The following is a 26,626-nucleotide window of genomic DNA, read 5'->3' on the forward strand; positions in this document are numbered from 1 at the left end:
AGTCGCAATATATGTTAGCAGATCTCCCGAGCTGCCACCTTCCCCTGATTTCTTTCTATTTAATTTTCTAAATGCATTTTAAAAGTTCAGAGCTCCTTTGCTTTAATAATAATGACCACGATGGATATTGAAGAGAATGACATGGTCAGTTTCATAAACTTATGCAATGAGAGAACACAAGAACTCCATTGCATCAAGCTTTCTCCTTGAGGGTATAGTATGGTTGTAGTACTTCTTTAATCTGCTTGAGCATGTAATGCTATGGTTTTGTTCTTGTGCAACGTATGTGCTGTTATTCACCTGTTCTCTTTCCTGTTTTTGCTTATTATAGGGTTTGGATGGAGATCCAGGCTCTCTCGGCTCACCGGGAGCTAAAGGGCAAATGGTGAGCATTTCCTTCATGGCGTGTTTGCCTGATGAAATCTCAACCATCAAGGATATATTCAACACCATTCGGACACTCCATCAACACTCGCCAACTTCCCAACTTGACTTAAAAACAAGCATCTTGCTAAATATGTTCTGACCTTGGTCACCATATCACCTGCATCTTTAATGCTGCTCAAACATAGTCCTTAAAATTGTTGTCTTACAATCAAAGGATGTGATGGTTTGAAGGAGTGGCTTCGAATTCTTGAGTTTGAGTCAAAGATAGCACATGCTATCTCCCATTGATACCAATTTAAGGTGACACCATCAAAACGAACAAATTTTGTTTTTTCAACATCTCAAACCAATTTATATCATTTTGTGAAGACTGAAAAGATTTCTGTTCAAAAACACAAAACATAATTTAAACTACATCTACCTCCATACAGATGTTATAAACAGACAAACAGCCATTTTTCCCTGCTGAGCAGGGTTAGCTTTTCTTGAGGAAATGTTTTATGGCCGGATGCCCTTCCTGACGCCAACCCTGGTCGCCTCTTATGACACACAGGGATATGGTACACCTATTCTAACCAGGGGCAGACACCGGGACCAGGACACTGGTACTCATTTCGCCGACCTCGGAAGGATGACAGGCTGACTCAACCCCCTAGTGTTAATTCAGCAGCCAACGGGGCTTGAACTCAAGACCTTCGGATCCCAAGTCAGCCACCCTAACCACTAAGTCAACACGAGGCTCCAAACAGATGTTATCATTGACTAAATTGATTGAGGATGATTTGTTGCTGAACCGGTACGCTGGACAAACTCCTAATTCCTGCCTTAATATCCAGCTATTAAAAGCCACTGTATCAGTGACATGTCAGCTCCCCCATAAATTATGCGATTTGGAATCCAGGAGCCGAATATGGATAAATGAATGATTGAATGATGGTTTACTGCTGTTTTTACCAATTATAGGTTCAGTTGTCTTTGGAAAAAAAAGCATTTCCTCACTTGATTTTCCTGTTGTGTATGTATGAACCCTATGAAAGGGGAACGTAAGTAATGCTTATGGCGTTTGTCTTCCTCCAGGGCTTAGCAGGACCTGCTGGTTCAGTAGGTGGACATGGTGACATGGTGAGGGTGATATTTGAATACAATAACATCTATTAACAAAACAATACTGTCAGTGCTAATTGTGACTTTGTAGCTCTAACTGCTGATCGTGAGTGAGAGACACTATTGGGTTTCTAAGTCACTGTCTAAGGAACCAGTTTGATTCATAGCCAAGGAAATACAGATTCGGAATACGGTAATTCTGTCCATCGGGCGTTGTGCGGTCTCTACCCAGCACCACAAGGCATGTACCGCTGTCCCCCAAACGTTATGATAGAACAACTTTTGTGATGCACCCACATCTGGGATTGCTCTGAGAGTCACTGTTCGTGAAACGATCTGCAGGCCCGAGCAGGCCAGAGCAGTCCTGCTGATCATCTGTGTTTCTAAGTTGCAGTGTAACGTGAAAAATGGTGGTTTTTTGTTTTGTTTTCCTGAAATGGAAATGGAAGAAAACCACAATGAAAACTAGAGATATCTGCGAAAGCAATTGGCAAGGATAAGCCTCCCTGGACTTGATTTGCCTTAGGAGGCTTACCTTACCCTTAGCGTTTACCCACAACTTACCCTGGGCCTGCGATCCAATGATGGCCATATTTTTTTCGGACCATGATATGACCTTACCCGTCAACATGGAGGGAAAGCGTGTAAATTACGAAAACGTATCCCTATTTTAAGTCGAACCAAACTAGAAGGGTACTCAGTAGAGCACATACCTCGCCACGTAATGCCTGATCCATGAGAACATATCGGGCCCCTTACATTTTTGAAATATCATGCCATCCAGTACTATATCGTTTTTGGTCCTATCTCTCAATGGTGAAGAATCACTTTAACAATTAAATAATTCTCGTATCCAGATCCGGATTGGGATCTTCACCAAAATCGAATCAATTCGTCCTTGCGACACACCACCAAGTTTCGGCCCACCTGTCCACCAAGTTTCGGCCGAATCCGTCCAAAACTTTTTGAGATATTGTGCTATACATATGTTTTGCACCATCTCTCAATGGTGAAGAATCACTTGAAAATTTTAAAAATTATTGTATCCGAAACCGGATCTTCACCAAAATCTCATCAATTCGTCCTTATCACAAACCCAACATGTCCACCAAGTTTCATCCAAATCCGTCTACAACTTTTTGAGATATTGTGATATACATATCGTTTTTGGCCCTATCTCTCAATTGTGAAGAATTATTCACTTGAAAATTATTCACTTGAAAATAATTATCACTTGAAAAATTATTGTAGCCGAATTCGGATCCGGATCTTCACCAAAATCGAACCAGTTCATCCTTGTCACACACTGAACCTGTCCACAAAATTTTATCCGGATCCGTCCACAACTTTTTGAGATATTCTGTACACAAACAGACAGACAGACTGACAGACAGACAGAAAGGGGTGAAAACATAACCTCCTTCACCTTCTGTGGTGGAGGTAAAAACTCAACATCATGAAAATCAGAGGAAAATTATTCAAGTTATGATCAAAAATGTGTTTTTTGTGAATTAAGTCACTATCCTAAAAAACGTAGGCCAAGGAGACGAAACAAATATCAGGTGCATAACATCAGTGCAGGTACACCATTATTATGTAAGAACATCTTGGAAGGCCAAGCAATCTTTGAGATTCCGCATTGGCAAAATTGAACAACGACAAAAAAGGCTTTTTTTTTTCAGACCACCATTTGACCTTGACCTTTAACCCAGAGGGTATGATGTAAATTATTCATAAATGTGCCCTGCTCTAGGCTACCACGAGAGGGTAATATCATTCCGATCAGCCAAACTTTAGCCAAGTTTGATGAAAAATGTTGAGATGTCTATAATTGGGTTATGACCTTAAAAATTCAGTTAAGGTCAAAAACGATTTTGTGAACCCCGCGTACTTTGTATTCCCATTATTGATGCAAAATTTCATTCCAAAAGTCCCCGCTGGCTCTGAGAGACAGCTCAGGAATTAGGAGTGCAGGAAAATAAATAAATCTAAATGATGGTTTAGTCCTCCAGGGGTTCGAAGAAACTCTGAGGTGCCATTAAAAATTGGGGGAACTAAATGTAGAAACAAACCCTACAACAGCTTTGAGCCTCTCCCTATACTTCTTAATAAATGTAATGATCCACCCTCTAGCACAATATTTGTGGCATTGAATGTGAGACCACTTTTCGCCCCCCTCCCCCTTGTGAGATCAGATTTACCCCTTCCTTTTGCACAGTGGGTAAGAGGAGGTAAAATGTAATAAATTGACACAGGTTATGTTATGTATCACATTTGTTTGCTCTCTCTTCTCTACCCTAACACGGGAAAGAATGAAAATAAAAGAATGAGTCAAATCTCCGAATAAAAGCAGAATAGAACTGGAATGACACTCGATGGAGCGCACACCTCCGCTAGGCTGAACAGTTTACATTTTGTATCCCATTGATAGGCCGGATCTGCATCAGGACCTGAGCCAAAATCGAATCGGCTTGTTATCGTCACCAACCCAACTCATCCACCAAGATTTGTTAAAACTCGTCCACAACTTTAAAAAATATCATGATATCTATATATATATATATATATATATATATATATATATATATATATATATATATATATATATATATATATCATTTTTGTCCCCATCTCTCCAAGGTGAAGAATCATTGAAGAAATTTAAAAACTCTCGCACCCACATCCGGATCTGGATCCTCACCAAAATTGAAATGGTTCATCCTTGTCACACAACCAACCTATCCATCAAAATTTCATCCGAATCCATCCATAACTTCTTGAGATGTCATACTGTACTTTTATATCGTTTTTGGCCTTATCGCTCAATGGTGAAGAACCACTTTAAATATTCCACTGCCCAGGTCTTCAGCAAAGTCTAATCACTTCGTCCTTCTCACACCCAGTCTGTCCACCAAATTTCGTCCGAATCCGTCCACAAATTTTTGAGATATCCTGCTCACAGACAGACAGACAGACAGACAGGTGTGAAAACATAACCTCAGTCCACCTCCAGTGGCAGAGGTAGTAATTGAGTAAAAACACGATTTCGATTCAGCACACAATTAGCTATTGCTCTGCTGCACTTTCAGTATTATTAGTATAATGTGAATCGATACATGAAAACCATTTGGTACCTGTTAAACCCCCCATACACCACACCTAACTCTCCCCATCCATAGTGAGATGATGAAACTGATCACATGTACCTTCCCCCTCTCCCCCCTCCCCCCACAATGCGAATTCTCAACTTTACTGTCGGGGTGGTTTGGCAATACTTGTTAAACTGGCCGTGCAGAGTGAGGTCCTGATAGTTATATCACTTTTATTCAGAGTAAAATGCATTATGTTTTATAGTTGACTTCTAAAGCAAATGATGAATGTTTACAAGGAATAAGAATAAACTTTGATAGAGAAGGAGACCATTTGGCCCATCATACCTGTGCTACACCAACACCAGATTGAATAAACCCATCAAGCTTTTGACTTAATTTCACTGGGGAAAGGAGGATGGTGTTATATACAGGGTGAATAAATAAATGATAATGTTTAAACACTTTAAAGTGCTGTATTCTATAGATTCCATGATTTATTTGTATGAAAATTTATTTGTGGGAAAAATAAAAATCACATTTCCAAATATCCATTACTTGTGTAGCAACTTTGGGTTTATGCCCACTCAAACTGTTGGCGATGAAACATCTCAGTGTTTATACGTCATTCCCATTCACCCTGTACATGCGAATAAATTAATATTTAAACTAAAAGTTTTTTTTAATTATTACACTGGGGAACAAAGTTTTTGTTGCATTGATACCAGCACTTGATCTTACCTAATTTGAGTGTGCTGAATTCAAATCTGAAGTTAGATTCTTTTGCAATCCACCATTATCAACATTTATTTGGTAAGTTACAATTTGTATGAAAAGCAAATTTATATTAAACATATATTTTGCAATTCAACATTTTCAACATTTATTTGGTAAGTTACAATTTGTATTAAAAGCAAATTTAAATTAAATATATTTCGACATAAAGATGATAGGTGATTCAGAACAATTGATAAGGATGGAATGCAAAGTTCAAATAGGTCCGCTTCAGGCAAGAATTTGCGCTTGTAGCTCTTGCGTTTGTGGACTTCCACATGGCAATCTCGTTTGATGCTCCAGCAGTAGTCTGCCATCATATTTTTGTCCCATCGCCCTTGGTAGCGCTCTTCCATCGTCATGAGGTCCAGATGGAAGCACTCTCCCTGTCCCTCACTTACAGCCCCAAGGTTCTCAGGGAATTGATCAAGGTGACTATTCAGGAAATGGAGCTTGACACTCATGTTGCACCCAAGATCGTGAAAAGCCAACAGCATTCTCGTAACCAGAAACTCATAGTTATCTGCCTTTTTGTTACCAAGAAAGTTTTGTGTAACTGCGACGAAAGACAGCCACGCTGTCTTCTCCTTGTCATTCATCTTCCTTACAAATTCCTCATCACGTAAAGGGCACGAATTTGAGGTCCATCGAACACACCTGCTTTGATCTTCTCGAAAGACAAAGCAGGAAAAGCAGAAACGATATGTTGAAAACATTTACCATCAGTACTCAATGCCTTCACAAACTGTTTCATCAAGCCAAGCTTGATATGGAGTGGGGGAAAAACGATCTTCTCTCGGCTGACGATTGGGTCATTCACAATGTTTGGCATGCCTGCTTCCAGAGTTTCACGGATGGGCCACTCCTTCTGGATCCAGTGTTTCTCTCGAGCTCGGCTGTCCCACATGCAGAGATGGCATGAAAACCTTGTGAAGCCTTTCTGTTGACCAAGGAAAACGTTGACCATTTTCAGGTCCACACAAATGATCCAGTTGTGCTCGTGATATTTGAGTAAGTCAATGACCATTTTTATGTCATTATGTTCTTCTCGCAAATGCACTGAGTGACCAACTGGAACCGCTCCATAAACATTGCCATTGTGCAAGAGAATACACTTGAGGCTGCGCTTAGAGGTATCCGGAAATATTCGCCATTCTGTTGGATTATACGCAGTAACACCCAATTGCCTGAGAAGACCTGGGATATCGTGGCAGTAAACAAACTGCTTGTCTTCTGAGAAAAAGGCGACAAAGATCTGGTCTCGCTTTCGGAAATATGAAACATTTGCAGAGTGGTCAAGTAGATTTTTTTTCTTGCAGCCTGGAAGCTAATACCTCAGCTGCTTTCTTGGAGAGCCACAAATCATGCATTAAGTCATTCAATTCTGGTTGGCTAAACTGCTGAGAGGCTGATGACTGTTTGGTATCAGATGAGGAGGCTTCGGATTCTGAAACCATTTCTTGAAGCCCGTCATCACGACCCTCGTGCTCTTGCTGATCATGTTCACTGCCTTCATCTTCAGATAAGACAAAACCATTAAAGACTGGAACTGGGAGTTCCTCAGAGAGCGGAGTAGGTCGAATTTCTGAGGGAATACAGGGATAGGAGATCTTTTGCCAGTTTTTCTTGCCGACACCCTTTGTGTTGACCAGGCAAAAATATCAGTCAGTTACGTGGTCCTTGGGTTCTCGCCAAACCATGGGAACTCCAAAAGGCAGACCCTTTCGTTTTCCTTTTGTCCAGTCACGAAGCATTTCCTCACAATTATGACATGCAATATGAGGAGCCCATTTCTTGTCTTGGTCGCCAAGGGGAACATCAAAATAGGCTTTATAGGCACGCCTTACAAACGATGTTATCTTGCGCTTTTCACAAAGTAGTGTGTAGCAGCCACATACATAACAGAATGCATCAGGATTATTTATACATTTATGTCTTATTGAAGAAGCCATGATCAGACCTGAAACAAAGAAAAACATAAAGTTAAAGAATCTATATCAATAAAGATAAAGAAAATTGATGTCAAATAAATCGTGAGCAAATCGTTAGCAGCAAAACGAATACGGTCTATAGTTATTTAGCAGTTTAGGCATCGTATATTTCCACTAAAGTCCGAAATCGCACCCCGAGTTCTCAAGTTATCCCTAGTGCAAATAGCAACGGGTGTCCTTTTTTGTGAAAATCACAAGTTTCAAATTGCATGAAAACGAGAGCATGTAGAGGAAAACCGATTTCAGATTTGAAATCAGCGTTAAAAAAATACATAGAATTAGTTGAAAAATCTCATGCAACAGATAATAATCAAAAATTTGTTCCCCAGTGTTATAATTGCTCTAAAAATAATTGGGGGAGACGATGGCAGTTGTAGGGTGACCACCTCTGTGGTACCTAATAAAATACATTCTGAAAGTCCAAATACACTACATCCATCACTCTTCCTTCATCCACCCAATCAGAAACTGCTTCATAGAACACCAATAAATTTGTTAAACATGATCTCCCTCCAGTATTGTTACTTTGTGTTCAATGTTTTTATGTTTTTTAAAGAGGCAATATGGCTTGTTGCCAGCACAAATGTCGCCCTTAAAAAGGACACGTTTTTGTTGTAAAAGAGGGAAAGGTGAGTCATGGACTTGGTGGGGACTGACGATCATATGTTGATAGACTGTGCTTGCATACAGGGTGTTCGAGGTGACCCCGGTGTCCGGGGACAGGATGGTACACCTGGACCTGATGTAAGTGAAATAACAAAACTCCTCTTGGTTTGTTTTATTTTATTATGCCATTGACAATGTTGAAGGCATTCCTGTAATCTTCCTTGTTGTAGGGTGAACAGGGTGATATGGGAGAGACGGGGACAGTTGGAACTCCTGGCCCAAAGGTACATATATGGTCTTGCATTACACAAACCTTCATGTGAATGTTTGCTGGTATCCCAACAGGAACCTACACACACTGATGTAGACTGTAGTGACTTTGTAATTGTGAGAGCATAAAGAAAGTTTTTGCATTTGCTTGCTCTTTAATAGTTCTAATGAGTTTTCGTTTTGACAGCGAGCGATAGCCTACCAGCCCCGACCCACTTTTGGTAGCAAGGGATAGCCTATCATCCTATAAAATTGCATTGCTACTCCTGCATGTTGGGCATACTGTATATCTGTTGGTCATTGTTAGGGTGTATGTAGATATTGGAAGTGGTGCATTTCTTGCATATGTGATCTTTCCACGATATCAGACGTGCACCAAAACACCAGATGTCATAAAATTGCCAAAAGAGCCATAACTCAGAAAAACGTCGTTCAATACCAACATCATTTGGTAGCAGAGTGACAAAAATAAGATTGCCAATATGTGAAGATACTAAAAGTTGTCAAACAGGGGAAAATAATTTTAGGATGAATTTTGCACTAGTTTTCATCGGTAATTCAAAGGTAAACATGCCATGAACCTATTTTATCACATGTTTAGTGGCAAACAATGGCCAATGTTTACTTTATCATCTGCTCAGTCAGTAATCGGTCATTCTCACATAGTTGTAGCGCTCTTACATCCCCTCCAAATCTGCATTTGATTTGTACAAGATCATGTTGTTGCATCTGTCACTGTCACATCTACAAGTGTTGGAGCACACCAAATCTTCTCTGCGGCATTTGCTTCTCATCGTGTAAGTATTCTTAGGTGAGGACAAATGTGAGCATGTCTTCTGGAGCAGGTGGGTGGAATCATGTTGGGAAAAGATGCCCCATGTTAAATGACAATAACATGATGACCTCCATGGTGTATTGCCCTGATGAGCCCCATGGGTTTGTGGTGTATTGGTTGATCCATAACAGTGTTTCTGTTGAAATTGTCTCCAGCTGTCTCGTATTATTTTCCCACATACCATGGTTAATGATCCAGGTACTCTCGATTTATTTATTCTTGTATTAACATCACAGAGGAGATAGAGTCCAAAACCAAGACTGGTGCCCTGCTTGTAAACTACGAGAGAGTGAAGTAATAAGCATTTAAATGCCATACCTATTACTCTCGAGCGTTTCCTGAACTACCAAGACTTTAAAAGATGCCAGAATACATCTGATGTCTGAACTCTACTCTGGTACTGAGAGTGCTGTGAAGTGTGGTGGTACCATCTCTGACTTATTTCCAGTTGTTACTGGAGTTCGTCAGGGGTGTGTACTGGCCTCCACACTTTTCAGCACTTGTATGGACTGGATTCTAGGGAGGATGTCGGAGAGATCAAGTTGCGGTGCATCGTTTGGGAATGTCAAGATCTCGGACCTTGATTTTGCAGATGATGCAGTCATCTTTGCGGAGACTTTAGATATCCTTTTGAGGGCCCTCGAGGTGCTGAATGAGGAGTCGGAGCCGCTGGGATTACGGGTTTATTGGGTCAAAACTAAGATCCAGGCTTTCGGTGACATCTTGGATGGTGCTGTCCTGTCTGTGTCTGTTTGTGGTGAGGATGTTGAGGTCGTGGAGAGATTCACTTACCTTGGCAGTGATATTCATGTCTCTGCTGGCTGTGAGTCAGAGGTCAATAGACGTCTGGGTCAGGCCTGGGGAGTCATGGATTCACTGGATCATGGGGTTTGGCACTGCCGGTACCTGTGCGGGAGGACGAAAGTCCGAGTCTTCAGGTCCTTGGTACTTCCAGTCTTGCTCTATGTATGCGAGACTTGGACTCTGACCAAGGATCTGAGACGGAGACTTAATTCCTTTGGTACCAGGTCTCTTCGGAGAATCCTTGGCTATCATTGGTCGGATTTTGTGTCCAACGAGCGGTTGCTGAGAGAGACTCGGATGAGATTTGTTACCTGCATAGTCCGTGAGCGTCAGTTGCGGCTGTCTGGACATGTGGCTCGTTTTCCTGATGCTGATCCTGCTCACCAGATTCTCTCAGCGAGGGAGTCTCGTGAGTGGAGGAGGCCAGTGGGCCGACCACGTGCCTCATGGTTGCAGCAGGTTGACCATCATCTCAAGGAGAAGGGGATGGGCCTGGCATCTGCCTTGGGGATGGCCAGACGGAGGCCCCTGGAGTACCGGCGGAAAATGGACGCAGCGACGCGCTGTTCTGGCACATGCTCCTATACCTGACCTGAGAATACATCAATAAAGTACCACATCAGAAGATAGATGGATGAAATCTCAAAAAAAAAAAAAAACTAAACAAGGTAAGAATAACACCACATTATGATGCCACAATATGACACCACAATCCTCTTCTGGATGATTACCATCACGACATATTTTGATGTTGTTCCATCACAATCCCAAAACAAAAATAAAATGTCAAAATATATTGTGATGGTAATCCATATGAGGATTGTGGTGTCATATTGTGGCAACGTAATGTGGTGTCATTCTTCATTGTTCTTCTTCATCCATCACAATCCCACGACAAAAGTAAAATGTCGAATTAATTAACCCATTGGTGGTTGGAGTGGCCAAAGGCAAAGTTTGGCACCCAGTCTTGTTCCACATCTGCATAACTGACCTCTCCAATGCTCTCGAGAACTCCCTCTTCCCTATTGCAGATGACTCCACATTACATCACACAGTACACCCATCACACTGATGGCCATTTTGTTATGTGTTCTACCTCTTCCACGAGCCTCAACTTTGCATACAAAAATAGAAAATCTCTCCCTTATCACTCTAATCTCACCCCTATCATTCTGGAAGATCATCAAACAAACCCACATATCCATTTTAAATTTCCATGTTCAGTCACTGTAAGATGTTCAGTCTCTTGAACTTCGAGGCCTCACCATCAGCCGCGACATCCCCTAGATTGATCATAGAGCAATGCTGTCTTCCGAAGAAAACGACAGACTAGGCGCCCTCTGTTGTATCAAGTCTTTCCTTTAAAAATGCACACTATCCACAGTCTATTAGGTCTTTGGTGATAGCTCAAATGGAGTACTGCTCTCCCCAATGGGATAGTGCCCAGCATCACTTCTTTCTCTCTTGGATTCTGTGGAATCTAAAGCTCTCAACATTATCGCCATCTCCTACAATATTGCTGAATCACAAGGCTTGTTGCTTTCATATCGCAGTCGTGTGTTTTTTGTTTTTATTTAACCATCTTTCCTCTTGTCCTGCTTTCTCTCCTTTCTCATCCCTACTCCTTTTCTCCAGCCAAGATTTTTTTCCTACTCCTCTTCCAGTAACCTCCTCCTGGGTATCTTGCAAAATCCAGGCTTACCACCGCATTCCTTTTGCACTCTTTTCACAAATGTGTTTGTGGAACCGCTTTCTTGAAACTATTGAATCCCACTCTTTCCTCCACGGCTTCAAGGAAGCGGTGCACCACCAGCAGCTCAAGTGGTACACCGTCATCTCCCCCATCCCAACCCAAGATCCTTTCTACCCCCATTAACCCTCATTAACTCAACCCTTTTACCGTTCATGCAGGCGACTGTTTTCACTCTCCTATTTTCCTGTTCGTTCATGATATGTTCCTTCCATATTGCTGTTCCTTCCTTCTGTTAACCACTATCTACTGACAATATGTTTTATTTTTCCCTCTCGGCTCACTCTTTCACGAACCAATCATTTACTGTGTATACAATTTTTTATTTTGAAAAAATAAAAATAAAAAGTTGGAACATAGGAAGCTCTGCCACTATTGTTAGCACATTTGCTTTATTGTGTTACTCTTTATTTAGCTTTATTTATTTATTTATTTTTGCTACGAAAGTAAAACGAGCCGGAGAGTTTGTACTGAACGATGGCAACAAATAAATGCAAATGTTTGTCCGATGATTGTCCAATCTCACTTTCAGCTTTTCTCATTGATGTGTTTTCTACACCTGCAGGGCGAGAAAGGGCACAAGAGTCTCCAAGGAGCAGAAGGAGTCCAGGGGAAAGAGGTTTGTATTACAATCACTACTATTGTATTTTTGGGAGAATGTGAGGTTCACTGTGAAAAAATGAGGAAATAAGCAATAACACAGAACCATGGATTATCGGGTTAAATAATATACAGTACTGTATTCAAATTTTATAAAATCTTCATACAAGTTGGGTCACTTTCAGGTTATTTCGAATTTAGTAAAATGTCAAGAATATTGTTGTTTCCAGCTATAGCAAATGTATGCCTGGTGTTGGCTTAAAGGTTAGGGTGGTGGGCTTGGGATCTTCGGATCCTGAGTTCAAATCCCACTCGGCTGTTGAATTAATACCAGGTGGGGTTGACTCTATCTGTCATCCTTCCGAGGTCGGCAAAATGAGTGCCAGCATGCCTTGGTATCCTGTGTGGGAGTGGCGACCCGTCCAGGATTGTGTCCAATAGCCAAGGAGACGGCTTCGGCAGCACCAACGCTCTGCACAGAGTATGGTCCCAATGGATGGATGGATGGATAGCAAATATTTACTTTGGAGTACAACATGGCAATGATGGGCCAAATGGCCTCATTTCCTTCCTTATATTCATACAGGATTGTGTGACCACTCATTTCACTCAGTGTCGTCTCACAGAGACGGTGGACCCTTTGTTTATTAATTTCCAATCCACATATGGAATACATTTGAATTCAATAGGTTCAGTTCTTGAAAAAGCATAAACCTTCGAATGCTGTTGAAGGGAAGGGCAAAAGGGGGGGGGGCACAGATCAAGCTTCGCCTCTCTCCCCACTGAGGGTGGCACCTTAAGTAAAACACTCAATCAATCAAAGTGCCATTATTTCATGTGTTTTTTATTTACATCAATTTGATTAATAATTGAAATTTTTCATTGTGATGTTGACTTTCTGTTTGTGAAAATAATTCAGTACAGCTAATTTTGGGGGAAATGGCATGATGAAAAGTGAATCTACTGACTAGTTTCACCCTTTTTGGGGCTCATCATGGCAACACATCGCTCTTCCATACACTTAGTGACTTTTAAGCCTTACAACTTTTCCTGGTTAATGATGCATCTCAAACTGTGATTGGTGAGGACACTAGATGTGTACCTGTGATTGGAACCGACTAGACCCCAGAGAGCCACAAAAAGGATGAAACTAGATGGTAGCTTCGCTTTTCATCTGCTTGATGACAATATTTGTTCTTCCTCTTCATCCAGCCCCATCTTGGCTTCTCCCCCATCCTGCACCTTCCCACTTGCCCCCACCCCACCCCCTTGCATATTATTTCCCGGTTCAACACCTCCCAGTTTCCCCCGCCCCACTACCTCTCCTTTCCACTTTCCTGCACTCTGCCAGCAGGTCCTCCTCCCTTGTTCTGAACTGTGTATACCTCAAACATCCAAGGCCTCCACTCCAACCTGACATCTCTTAATCCAGGCTGCTTCCGACAAACTGGCCATCATCTGTTTAACAGAATCCTTTCTCCCACAGCATCTCCCTGACTCCTCAGTGGCTTTCTCTGGCTATTGCCTCCAACAAATTGATCGAATTGAACCCCATACTGGCGACAGTCACACTTTAAATCAAGGACTTCATTTCTCACTCTCCGTGTACTGCTCTTACACCTCCCAACACCCAGGAGTACATCTGGCTGCGACTTCCCCTCCGCTCCCACGTCATGTTTATATGCGTGTTGTACTGTCCTCTAAACAGTGATGACTCATTTTACATCTCTCTCAGACAACACGGACCGATTTTTAATCACGCAACCCAACTCTCTCTTCCTCATATGTGGTGATTTCAATTGTCACCAGGCCAATTGACTGGGCATTGCTACCTCTCTCACCAGCCATGGCACTTCAGCAAAGGACATCTGTGACTCCACAGGACTGACTCAATCTGTGAACTTTCCCACCAGAATTTCTGTCAATTGCAGATCCTCTCTTCTGGATTTGGTGATAACCAACTTCTCTGTCAATGTATCGTGCTCTTCCTCTGCTCCAAATGGTTCAACTGATCATGTTCTTGTGAAAGTCAACATCTCTCTAGTTATTCTCAGGAACAGCAGGTGAGTCTGGCCGTTCACTGAGGCAAACTGGCAGGGACTGCAAGCAGCCATTGCACTTCAGGACTGGTCTCCTACATCTACCACCCATGATCTTAAGTTAGCTTTGGAATTCTTCCACAAAATCCTGTTCTCCCTCATGCACAGATTCATCTCATCTTGTCTTCAGTTATCACACCCATCCTCCCACCCATGGTACACTGAATTATGTGGTGAGGCTGTTGCTTTGAAACAACTTGCGTTCTCTTCCTTGAAGGCAAATCTGACTGAAGGCAATTTCAGATCATTCCAAAGAGCCCATAGCCGGTGAGTGCCCACCCTTAGGAGAGCCAGAAAACATCTGTCTAATCTCAAGACTGAACTTTCAAAATTGTCTCCCTCCACTAAAACCTGGTGGCACCTTGTCAAGTCTGCCTCTCCTAATACTACACCTCCATCCCTTCCTTCACTGTAAATGGTACCACGGCCGACTGAGCTTGTGAGGAGGCCAAATACCTCAATTCTGTGTTTGCTTCCAAATATTGTGTCCCCAACCTCTCATTCTCTGTCCCTACTCTTCCCAGTAGTATCCAACTGCTGTTGGACTCTGTCTTTTGCTCCTGAGAATAACCTTTTGGAAACACTCATCTCTGAATCTGCAACAGCATCAGCTCACTTATCCATAAAACCTGCCCTGCTGCTCTTGCACATCCTCTCTATGGCCTATTCACCCTATCATTTGCCATTGGTTATATTCCATCTGCTTCGGAAACAGGCAACATCTCCACATTACATAAAAGGTGCAAAGACTGATCCCCTGAACTACAGACCTATCAGCCGTTTCCTATCATCAGCAAGGCAATGGAATCATTCCTTTTCCATCTCAAATCATCAATTCAGATTCAGACCAAGTCATTCTACTATGGACATGCACTCCTATCCCAAAAATGGATGGAAGCCCTCATTGTCAGACATGAGATTAGATCAGAGCCATATCTTGAGCATTCGATAAATTCTGGCATCCTGCCTTGCTCCCCAAACTCTCTGCTTATGGCATATCGGCCAACTACACTCTTTGGTTACTGACTTCCTCTATTCTCGATGCCAACATGTGGCTCTCAATGGAATCCTTTTATTTGCTCTCTCTGTCAAGGCTGGAGTGCCCCAAGGCAGTGTTCTAGGCCTCATCACATTCTGAATCTTCATCAATGATCTCTCTGACTCTCTGGAAAATCGTTTTTATATCTTTGCTGATGACTCCACCCTCTGACATTCTCATTCTCATTCTCATTCTCATTCTCTCTCTCTCATTCTCTCTCTCTCATTCTCTCTCTCTCTCATTCTCTCTCTCTCATTCTCTCTCTCTCATTCTCTCTCTCTCTCATTCTCTCTCTCATTCTCTCTCTCGATATTTCTTGGGCAAACCACATTTCAAAGTTGGCCTCTAAAGCTTGTCACTGACTCTATCATGTAAAAACATTCTTTGGCACACCTGAACTCTGATTCATGTGCAAGATTTTCGTCCACGGATTTACGGAATGTTGCTCTCTCCTCTGGGCTGCTGCTCCTGCCTTAAGGCCCTGTCATACCTTGACGATTTAGCCAGCGTATGCTGACGTATGAAAAATTTGTCTAAAACGCTGGCACACGTCGAATACGTTATGGGTAAGTTTGGTATACATCGTAGTATGCTGGCATACGTCGTAGCATGCTGGCATACGTCATAGTACGCTGAGCTGCCGACAAATTTTAACATGCTTGAAATTTTTCGACGTATGCCAGCGTATGACTCACATGTTCCGCATACGCTGGCATAAGTTGTAGGCACGTTATGCGATCGTTGACACACGTCGACACACGTTACTTGTAAGTTACTCATAAGTCGAAACACGTCGAGGCAATGTTTAGCGTCAGTGTTCCAGACTCCATGGTTTTTTTTTTTTTGGTTTTTTTTTGTTCTTCGGCATGACGGTGATGTTGACACTTCGATTTATAGTGTGGTTATAATATAATATCGTGAATAGGCTGCCGGTCAACGACTTAAATCGTAACCGCACTAGAAATCGAAGTGTCAACATCACCGTCATGCCGAAGAATAAAAAAAATCATGGAGTCTGGAACACTGACGGGTTCCTCCTGTGTGAACCCCATTTTACATACCAATTCCCCTAAACGCTGCCAATACGGCATTATACGGTAGCTGTAAGTTAGTAACACGTTCAGAAAGTGCTGTGGTCGTCTGGAAGACGTCAAATACATATACATACGTCAATGTGCGTTGGAGATACGTTACACATAGGTTCAAAGCACGTTACTCATAGGTTAGAAATAAGTTTCGGGTAAGCTGAACATTACCTCGACCTGTTTCGACTTATGAATAACTTACAAGTAACGTGTGTCGACGTGTGTCAACGATCGTGTAACGTGCATACAACTTATGCCAGCGTATGCGGAATGTGTGCGTCATACGCTGGCATACGTCGAAAAATTTTCAACATGCTGAAAATTTCTCGACGTACTACGACATATGTCAGCGTGCTTCAGCGTGCTCTTAACGTATACAAAACTTACCCATAACTTATTCGACGTGTGCCAGCGTATTCGGCAAATTTTTCATACGTCGGCATACGCTGGCTAAAACGTCAAGGTGTGACAGCGGCTTGACACTTCGATGTCTAGTGCGGTTATGATTTGAATCGTCGAGCCACAGCCTTTTAATAGGCTACGCCATGTGATCGTCGGCGATACGCTGCCACGCTATGCATAAGTTAGACTATCGTTGGGCATAGGTTATGAACGCAAACAACATGCTCAGCATTCGTTGGTATACGTTATCTATATGTTATCGAAACGTTCTGTGTACGTTACTAATAAGTTATGCATACGTCCAACTCGTTATGAATACGTCCAAAACTGGAAAAAAAAACATCAATAGTTCAGCGTACGCCAGCGTTTTACATACATTTTGATACCTTGCCCATACGCTGGCTAAAACGTCAAGGTGTGACAGGGCCTTTACACCTTGATCAGCTTGATGCAATGGAAACCAAGACCTTCAAGATCATTGAAATCTCCCACAATGAAGCTGAGTCTGTGGGCCAACCACTGCCCCATCACAGACAGGTCAGTAGTCTTTCTGTCTTCTTCCACTTCCTTTCTGGTCTTGTGCCCTCTGCCCTCTCTGTGCTTTGTCAACTGCTGCCAGACCCTCACCCCTTCCATCCTCCCCCAGACATCTGTTCACCTTTTCCATCTCAAATCATCAATTCAGATTCAGACCAAGTCACTCAACTATGAACATGCTCTCCTTTCCCAAAAATGGTTGGAAGCCCTCATTCACACAAATCATCCCCCACACAGGACTATGATATTTCTTAACCTCATTAAGCCACCTCAACCCCAGCCCCCCCCCACCCACCCACAAGATTTCCAGTTTTCCCATTCTTGAGAGTTTGCATCTGTATTCATCTTGTCCACCCCAGCATTCTCCTCTATCCTTCGTTGTTACCCGCACCCCTTCTTTGTCTGTCTCCACTTTATTTTGCCCCTCGGCCCTGCTGTTGGTGACCCTCCCTTCTCTTTCTGTTGTTCCTTTTGTGCCATTGCATCCTGGTCTGTTCTGTGTTCTAGCTCTTCCTTGTCAAGTTTCAAACATCCAAGGAATCCTTTCATTTGTGCTCTCTGTCAAGGCTGGAGTGCCGCAGCCTTGACTTTGTATACAAAAACGTCGTTTCATAACCCTCTCATTTCAGAATTAACAGGTTCAGTGAAAGCTTTGTTTCAACTTCGTTTCATGAAATGTTTAGGGAATTGAAGGACAGAAAGGAGAACCAGCTCGTCCGGGCCGGCCTGGTGATTATGGATTTCCTGGGTTACCTGTAAGTTTTTCTATCTGGTTCTTTACACTAGCTTTAGATTTAATTTGTCGAATTTGTTTTTGTGTTTTTATTGTATGACATTTTTAGCATACTTTTGCCTTGTACCTATTATCTTCTGTCTGGATCTAACTGTGCAGAAAGTAAATTGATGCAGGGAATTACAGTGATTGTTCCTGAGATGGCCTTGACAGTTCTTTGTGTGGTGCCAAGTGAAAACAATCCCTAGACCTAACGCTTGGGGCATTATTCATTGTTTCAATGCCAGGATTAAATGTTTCATTTACAATTTTGAGAGAAAGATAGATAGGGGGTGGGGGTGGAAGCACTAACTACCTTTATACCTGAACAATGAGGACTGAAGCAATTGTGATTGTGTTGAGATCAGCTGAGTAAACAAGTGTCACTTGCCATTCTAGACATTCCAGGGATATGGAAGACATGTCTTACTCTAGACCAAAGTAAGACATGTCAATGCAGCCTAAACAAGTCTAGACATTCCATGTGGTAGAGTCCACAGGATGGGTGTGGGATGAGATGCCATATTGATCTGAAAGGTGGTGCCCAAATCTCTGACTAGCTGATCTTCCTGTAAAAGAGCATCCTCATATAGCAACAAGGGAGATCAGTCCAGCAGTGAAAAGAGCCATGGGGAAAGACACAGCAAGTGGATAAATGCCATCTGTGGCAAGTCCAAAGCAGGCTGTGGTTGGACAAGTGAATGAGTCGACCATCGTCAGCCAGAGCAATATACAGGTGTAGCTAGGCCTCGAACCCCACAAAAACTGGGCCCCATGACTTGAGTGGTGTTTCCACTGTGCCATTGCTCAAGTGTCGCCCCACGTTCCAGTTGTCAGGGAAGAGAGATGTCGCTACATTTTATAAGAGAGACTCTAAATTATGTCATTTTCTTTACCTAATGTCAAGACAGCCGAAGTGAATTTGAATTTAAGCCAAAGATAGCCAGTTTGGTCCAACTGGGGAAAGTATTAATATATAAACGACACTTTTAATGCTAACTTTAATTTGTGTTCATATATTTGTCTGCGCAGAGGTTTTGGGCAACATTGAATTATCTTTGTGGTTAATTCTTTCATCGAATTCAAGGGTATAAAATATGAGATGGCCTCTATGACCTTATCATTCATGGTAATTGTAAAGCTATTATAGTTACAGTATGTGAGGAGTCATTAACTAAATTACTTTATTATTTTTTTTTAATTGTTATATTTGCCCTTACCTCTGTGCATGCCCCAGTGAAATCCTTGAGCTCATGTACAGGGTGGCCTGAAAGTCGCTTTACCCCTCCCCAGTAAAGCATTCATTCATAAACTGCTTTATTATACAATAATTATTGTGCAATACTTACAAGAATGAATCAATCTTTGTGTCTGTATGACAGAGCGAATACAGATACAATGACTGATTAATTATGACTGGTAAAGAGACTTTCAGGCCACACTGTAGACTCTGTCGAGTAAGTTTCTGGTCATAATTTCAAGGGCTCCTCTCTCAGCTATACCTTGTGATTGGATTGCAGTGAGAATTCCTTTTGAACCATTGGAACTCCAGTCGCTAATTCCTTTGGGATAGTCATTTGCACCTTTGGGATTGTGCTGAGACGCCCGCTCGCGACACCATCCATCCTGTTGCATTGGATTTTGCAATCGAAATATTGAACGAGATCATCTGGCTCATCAAACTTGTCAGTTTCATACATTTGTTTTATATTTTTATTTACAGGGAGATATTGGAGAACCAGGATATGCAGGAGAAAAGGTAATGAAAAAAAATGCACAACTTAATTTTGGTTTATCATCAATTTGCAATTCTACAAATTGACATAACTATTAATTTTTATCTGCCCTTTTATAACTTTTAAAATCCATGTGGAGAGGTGTTCATCCATAACCTTGTGTTTCAGGGTAATATTGGAGTGGATGGCTTGCCTGGCAGAATTGGTTTAAGGGTAAGTCATCTTAAACTTGTCTCGGTTAAGCACGTGACCTGATCCATTCATGACAGATGCAGTTGGCAGGGTTCAGGCCCCACACGACCTCCCGCAGGAGGAAAGTATGGTATATCAAAGCAGAATGACCTCACAGCACCAATCATGTAGTTAAATACCGATAAACTGCGTTGTTATTGCACACACAAGCAAACGGAACCATATAATGGCCCAACGGAGAATCGAGAGGTTTATGCAAATATTTAAGATACAGGTTCAGCAAAGAGTCGCCTTTGCTTTAATTGTTTGTTAAGTTGCCATGGCATAAAAGCAGTTGCAAATGTCATTCTTGAATTACTGTTGCATTGACTTGTAAGCAGTAAGGTGTCCAGACATCAGGGATTGTTTAGGACAATTGTTCATAGTGTCATGAAACAGGTTCTTTGAAACGAGTGTATTTGAAAGCACTTTTGGTGAGCAATGAGGTGACACTACTTTATGTTCACAGGGAAGTAAAGGTGAGAAAGGGCCTCCTGGGGAGGTGAGTTTCACTCCATTTGTCAGTGTATTGGAGCTTTATCCAATAATTTCTGTAATTCTGCGTACCGCTTGCTATAAATTTAAAACGATTTGTAAACTCCAAACGGATATTCTACATTCCTTTACCTTCACTTTGCAGGATGGGGATGAAGGTCCTTCTAGCCCGACGGGCCATCCTGGTCACCAAGGGCAGCCCGGAGAGACTGGAGTCAAAGGCAAAGTGGGAGATAAAGGTGTACTGGGTGGGCCTGGGAGACGAGGTGTCCATGGACTGCCAGGTCCACAGGTAAGTCCTTTCTTCTCCAAAAATCAATTGGTACGGGTGCATGTAAAAAAAAAAAGAGAGTTGGTGTCAAAGCCACCCAATGCTCGCCCGTTTATACATTTATCGTTTTTAAAAGACTAGTCTAATCAAATTTTTATAAAGCATTGCAGTGAAGTCTGATCCAAATAATTTTAAAGCAATATATGTATTTGTATATTGTAATCAGTAAAAAATAGTGTGGTTGATAAAAATATTAGAAAGGAAATAACTTGCACCAAAAACTTTAACATTTTCACGCTCACGCTCTCTGTTCTTCGAACAGGTGAGCTGAAAAGAAAAAGTGGACGTTTTGTCTGATCTCGTGGCACTGGAAGTTTGGATGATTTTGAGAATATTGAAACAGACAGCAGGGTTGTAAAGACTATCCAAAAATCTAAATCCATTGGGACCATACTCTGTAAAGAGCGTTGGTGCTGCTGAAGCAGTCTCCTAGGCTATTGGGCACAATCCTAGACGGGTCGCCACTCCAACGTAGGATACTCAAATGGCTCAATCATCCCAGCAAGCTGGGACTCATTTTGCCGACCTCAGAAGGAGGACAGGCTGAGACAACCCCACCTGGTATTAATTCAACAGCCAAGCAGGATTTGAACTCAGGACCCTCAGATTCCAAGCCCACCATCCCAACCATTAAGCCAAATCCGGGCATTTAAAGACTATGGCCGATTGTAATCACAACAGATGAAAATGAAAAGTTAACAATTTAGATGATTTTTGGCCATCACAATTTGATTTTAAAGGTACTCAAAGTTTTTGTTGAAAATGTCTTTAATTCCACCTCAGAGCACCAACAATGTATTGACCTTCTAGTAACATTGGGCAAATCCATGTTTCCTTCTGAACCAATGGCTCATGAAACCATCGGTAACCATGTTCACATCCTTGGATTTGTTCATCGTCTGCTAATCTACTTGTAATTCATTATATAAGTAAATTGATTTCTATGACTATTTTTGGCCTGCATGCAATGTTATGTACAGTACAAGTTCCTCTGTGATATATAGGCACTTGGTGCCCCACTAACTGTGACTGGTGAGGCCAGATTGTATTTGGCTCTCACAAGTGCCATGTGCCACATGGACACATTGTGTTACATTCCCCAATCACAAACAGGAAGCACCATTGGCATGCATGCAACACAACACATAAAAGAGCTTTTGCAGCTCCTGAGCTGATTACATGGTTATCAAACAACCCTGTCCTTGTCTGCCTCCCATAAACTTTACTTACCTTCATTCCTCTGCCCATCCTTTTCCCCTCACCTATAGAATAACCTCTGTTTGTCAGTGATATAGCATTCACCCTTCCAGTGATCTTTAAAGATGACAGGTCACTGCCACAGATATTGTGTGGCGAGGTTGATTATCCCACAATGCGACCATGTGTGCAGGGTCGGACACTATCCGCTGCCCACGTGCTTGAAGTCTGCCGCACTGTGGTCCTGGAACATATGTCTCGATCCAGCAGCACACTGCGCCGTAAGTGTGCCAGTGCATGTGCTGATGGTCTCAACCCTGCCTTCGGCTTGCCTGGCCCCAAGGGTGAGCAAGGCCTCCCAGGAGAGTTGGTGAGAGCATCCACAGCATCGTCTGTAATTTTCACTTTGCCTCCGACTCAAGAAGAAAATGAGTTTTCACCAGCCATTTACAAAACAAACCATCAATGTTGTTATTACTTGACTCTCATGATCTTGAGACCCGTGTACAAGGAAACTTAAGACGCAGAAAGAGGCATTTTGGCTCGTTGTGCATGTGCTATATCAACATCACATTCACCTTGTCTATAAATTTAACGATGCTTGGTGATGCTGAAATTGGCAGTGGTACCACCTTGTCTGAAAATAGAAATGAGTTTCACAGTTCTTGCTTGTTAATGACCTTCAGGGAGATGGTAATCTACCCTGGATGAATGGTCTCCAAATGATTCCAGCCTACACATTCAAGTTGATTCTTAATGCCTTCAAGACAATCTAGAATGAGCAGTCAAATTATACCTTCAATAAAAATCAGTGCTGCCAAAAAATCCATCTCAACAAATCGAAAAAAAGGGAGCTATTTAATCATTAATGTAAAAATACAGTGAATCAAAGAGCCATCAAAAAATTGTTTGTGGTAATTTGGAACCTGATCTGGCTTTCATTTAGTTTGGGATTTTATTTACAGGGACCTCCAGGACAAACTGGCATGGCAGGTGAGGATGGTCTGATGGGTCCTCCTGGAGAAGTTGGAGACAAAAGTGAAGCTGGACCAAAAGGTGAGGTTTGCAACATTGCATGCAAACTCCATACCATGTTAATCACAGGAGCTTAGGTGTTCCCTGACTTATCCCTTGATGATTGCATATTTCATGTCTCCTACCATCACATGAATCACCAGCTGCTTTTGTATTTCTATTTGAATATGTATTTATTATTGAGGAACCTAAGAAATATTATGAAAGGCCACCCACCAGGATAGTCATGAGGAAGTAAATCCCAGGTTGAGGATACGATTTCACTGCATACATCATCTGAGCGGCTGTATAAGCATGCGAGGTGGAAAGATGGATTGTTCTCTCATGGTAGACGTCTTTGTACAAGATCCTTAAATTGTGTAAACATAAAGTTCATTTCTCCACAATCTTGATGCACAGGTATAGCCGGAGATGACGGGGATCCAGGATCCACTGGAACCTCTCTGCAAGGGCCAAATGGACGACCTGGCATAAAGGGTGAGATGCACTTGATCAAATGGTCACTAAGGTACTTTCCTGATGTTTCAAGAAGTGAAGCTGATGCGTTCCCTCACAGTAAACGAATAAAATACGTATGATGGTATAAAATCCACAGATGGGTAGCACAGGTACATTTTACTATGTCACAGGAGACAGGAAGCCAAACAATAGCCCTCATTGTACAGACAGACAGTTATATAGATGTTTTAATTACCTCTACCACCAAAGGTGGAGGAGGATATGTTCTCACCCTTGGTCTGTTTGTCTATTTCACTGTGTGCAGGAAATCTCAAAAAGGTTATTGATGGATTCGGATGAAATTTGGTGTACAGGTTGGGTGTATGACACGGACGAATTGATTAGATTTTGGTGAAGATCCGGATCCAGTTACAAGAATTTTCAAAGTGATTTTTCACCATTGAGAGATGGGGCCGAAAACGATATCTAGCACAATATCTCAAAAAGTTGTGGACGGATTCGGACGAAACTTGGTGGACAGGTTTGGTGTATGACAAGGAAGAATTGATTAGACTTTGGTGAAGATCCGGATCTGGATACAAGAATTTAAAAAAATTTTCAAGTGATTCTTCACCAATGAGGGATGGGGAAAATAACAATATATGGCATGATATTTCAAAAAGTTGTGGATGAGTTATTGTTTTTGCCTTCTTTGGTCTTTTTGCAAAGGGAGAGGGAGAGAGGTGGTGGTGGAAAGGGAAACTGGGTGGGGGTTACTTCTGAATTCTGCGAGAAAAAAAAAGCAGAAACTTCTGCTTCTGCATTTGTTTATTTTTAACTAGCAAATATCCCCCGTTGCTTCGCTGATGGGAATACGAAGAGAAAAGGGGGGGGAATTGGGCATAGAGAGACAGAGGTGTGGGGTAGAGAGAGAGAGAGAGAGAGAGGGAGGAGTGTGGAGTGATGAGGCAGTGAGGAAGGAGGGGGGAGCAACGAGGGGTGAGATAAGAGAAAGCAGCATGTGCGGAGGGAAGGAAGTGTGAGGGGAAGGGAAGACAGCATGAGAGGAGGGTCTATCTGAATATAACCACCGTCATCCGGACATAAACACCGTCTGGACACATCAGGAGATAACCACCATCCGGACGTAACCATTGTTTCAACATAACCACCGAGGCTGACAAAGACACAGAATAAATTGCTGAAATATAAATCTGGAAATCATTAAAATGCCCAAATTGTACGTCTTCTTCTTCTTTACTTATTTCACCAGTCCAACACAATAAAGGCTGAAGTGTGGTGGAATTACTCGAACCTCCAGCGGAGTCTAATGTCACTCCAGTAACTCCAGTGCGAGTTGAACCATTTATTCACGTGTGCCTGGGAAAGAAAACAAATGTGCAAAGATACACCAAGATTTGTATGTCCCTGCGTACCTCCTCCTCTCAGAGTTCTATTCACAAGCCTAGATTTTTTTTTTTAAGCAAAATTATTTGCATAGAAAGGGGGAAAGAGGGGGCATGGGTTGGACAAAGAACAGCACATGTTATCTTAGCAAAACTACTAATTACTCATTGTTCCTCAGTCTCTTAATTAGCAGAACACCATATATGGTTTGCGTGTGGGAATGGAAACACCGGTCACAATGTGCAAGCATGGGAATTCATCTCCCACTCAGTTGTGGTCTGATTGCAAGTAAGCAGTTTGAGTCACAGGATAATGGGTTCCCTCATCCTTAAGGCAGTATATGTTGAAATTGTGCAGGCAAATATGTGGACTGCTTCCTCTGTTCAAGGACGTGATGCAAAAAAAACCCACTTTAATTTGCCTTCACTCTGGGTTAGATAATTTACCCATGATCCTTCTTTGTGAACAACTCCATATATGGTGACAAAACGACTTTCGTTAATGACAATGCTTTGCAATTGACTTTATACATTTACAAACATTTAAAAGCATAAGTATGTTGTTGGCCATTAGTTTAAGTAGCAATAAGAATACGGAGCTGCATCAATTGTGTCCTCATGGACCTTAAATGAATGTCCATGAGGCTCATATTTGTAATTACACAAGCTTCAAGCAAATAAAATAATACTCGTACATTGGTATAATTAATACTGAATCACAGATACATACTCATAAAATGAATGTAATAATCATGTTTCTAATGAGCTTTCAAATCAATCATTGTCTATCAGATAGGTTTTCGCTAATATATTGGGTGGTAGCGAGACTACCGTTATTCTCAGGTTTTCCGTCTGTCTGTATGTATGTAATGGACAGTTCTGGAGGCCAGAGGAGTCAAACGATTTTGATGAAACTTGACTGGTAGATTCATACCAGGATCTAGTTGTATGCTTTTGAGCACCGTTGCTATGGACACCACCGTTGCCTAGCAACGGGACTTTGAAATTTTTGAAAAAATCCGAAAAATATTTATATTTTTTTTTTTCGAAAATCAAAAATCGGCTTCCGCACTTTTATGCGCACCATAATCAACCTCTTTGTCAAAAATTTTCATCCAGATCCATCAAAAACTGTATGACTAGCATGCAATTATATAGCGATCACCCATGTCGCCGACCGGCTTGTATATTATATGGGCTAAACAGCCTTTATTTGCAAAGTTAAATCAATCATCAGGCTTAATTGGGCCACAGCCAAACAAAAAAAACACCATACAGCTAATAGTTTAAAAGAATTTTTCCACCACACTCCCCCCTGTTGTTCTTAAAAATAAAAGTTAAAAGGACAAAATGGCACAATTAACCCGATCAACAATTTAACTCAGACTCCATAGGTTTGAATGAGCATATCTACTTCCGGTCATCAGCCTTCAAGCGCAAATTACTGAGTTCTGCCCCCCCCCCTCCACGTGTTAAAGTCCATTAACTAAGCACCACACGGTTGCCATCGTACTCTTGCTTGCCGATCCACATCTGCAGGCAGGTGAACAGTGAAGTGAGGACTGAGTCACCGGCTCAGATAGAGTACTTGTGCACTTCAGTGCTGAGCTGGG

At 41.9% G+C, this 26,626-nt stretch overlaps 1 protein-coding gene across 1 annotated transcript in view; it reads left to right on the top strand.

Moving 5' to 3' along the window:
- LOC147020086 (uncharacterized) overlaps nucleotides 1-26,626 on the top strand; it is a 102,129-nt gene that overhangs the window by 61,416 nt on the left and 14,087 nt on the right. Inside the window, exons 18-30 of the mRNA XM_085893776.1 lie at nucleotides 332-385; nucleotides 1,465-1,509; nucleotides 8,036-8,089; nucleotides 8,182-8,235; nucleotides 12,176-12,229; nucleotides 18,056-18,127; nucleotides 19,868-19,903; nucleotides 20,049-20,093; nucleotides 20,581-20,613; nucleotides 20,752-20,898; nucleotides 22,328-22,504; nucleotides 23,100-23,190; nucleotides 23,569-23,646. Of these exons, the coding sequence (XP_085749902.1) occupies nucleotides 332-385; nucleotides 1,465-1,509; nucleotides 8,036-8,089; nucleotides 8,182-8,235; nucleotides 12,176-12,229; nucleotides 18,056-18,127; nucleotides 19,868-19,903; nucleotides 20,049-20,093; nucleotides 20,581-20,613; nucleotides 20,752-20,898; nucleotides 22,328-22,504; nucleotides 23,100-23,190; nucleotides 23,569-23,646 (940 nt within the window). The remainder of the gene's footprint in view (nucleotides 1-331; nucleotides 386-1,464; nucleotides 1,510-8,035; nucleotides 8,090-8,181; nucleotides 8,236-12,175; nucleotides 12,230-18,055; nucleotides 18,128-19,867; nucleotides 19,904-20,048; nucleotides 20,094-20,580; nucleotides 20,614-20,751; nucleotides 20,899-22,327; nucleotides 22,505-23,099; nucleotides 23,191-23,568; nucleotides 23,647-26,626) is intronic.

This window comes from Eptatretus burgeri, chromosome 9, assembly GCF_056783735.1.
Source record: "Eptatretus burgeri isolate ZD-2024b chromosome 9, Ebu_testis_v1, whole genome shotgun sequence".
Classification (NCBI taxonomy): domain Eukaryota; kingdom Metazoa; phylum Chordata; class Myxini; order Myxiniformes; family Myxinidae; genus Eptatretus; species Eptatretus burgeri.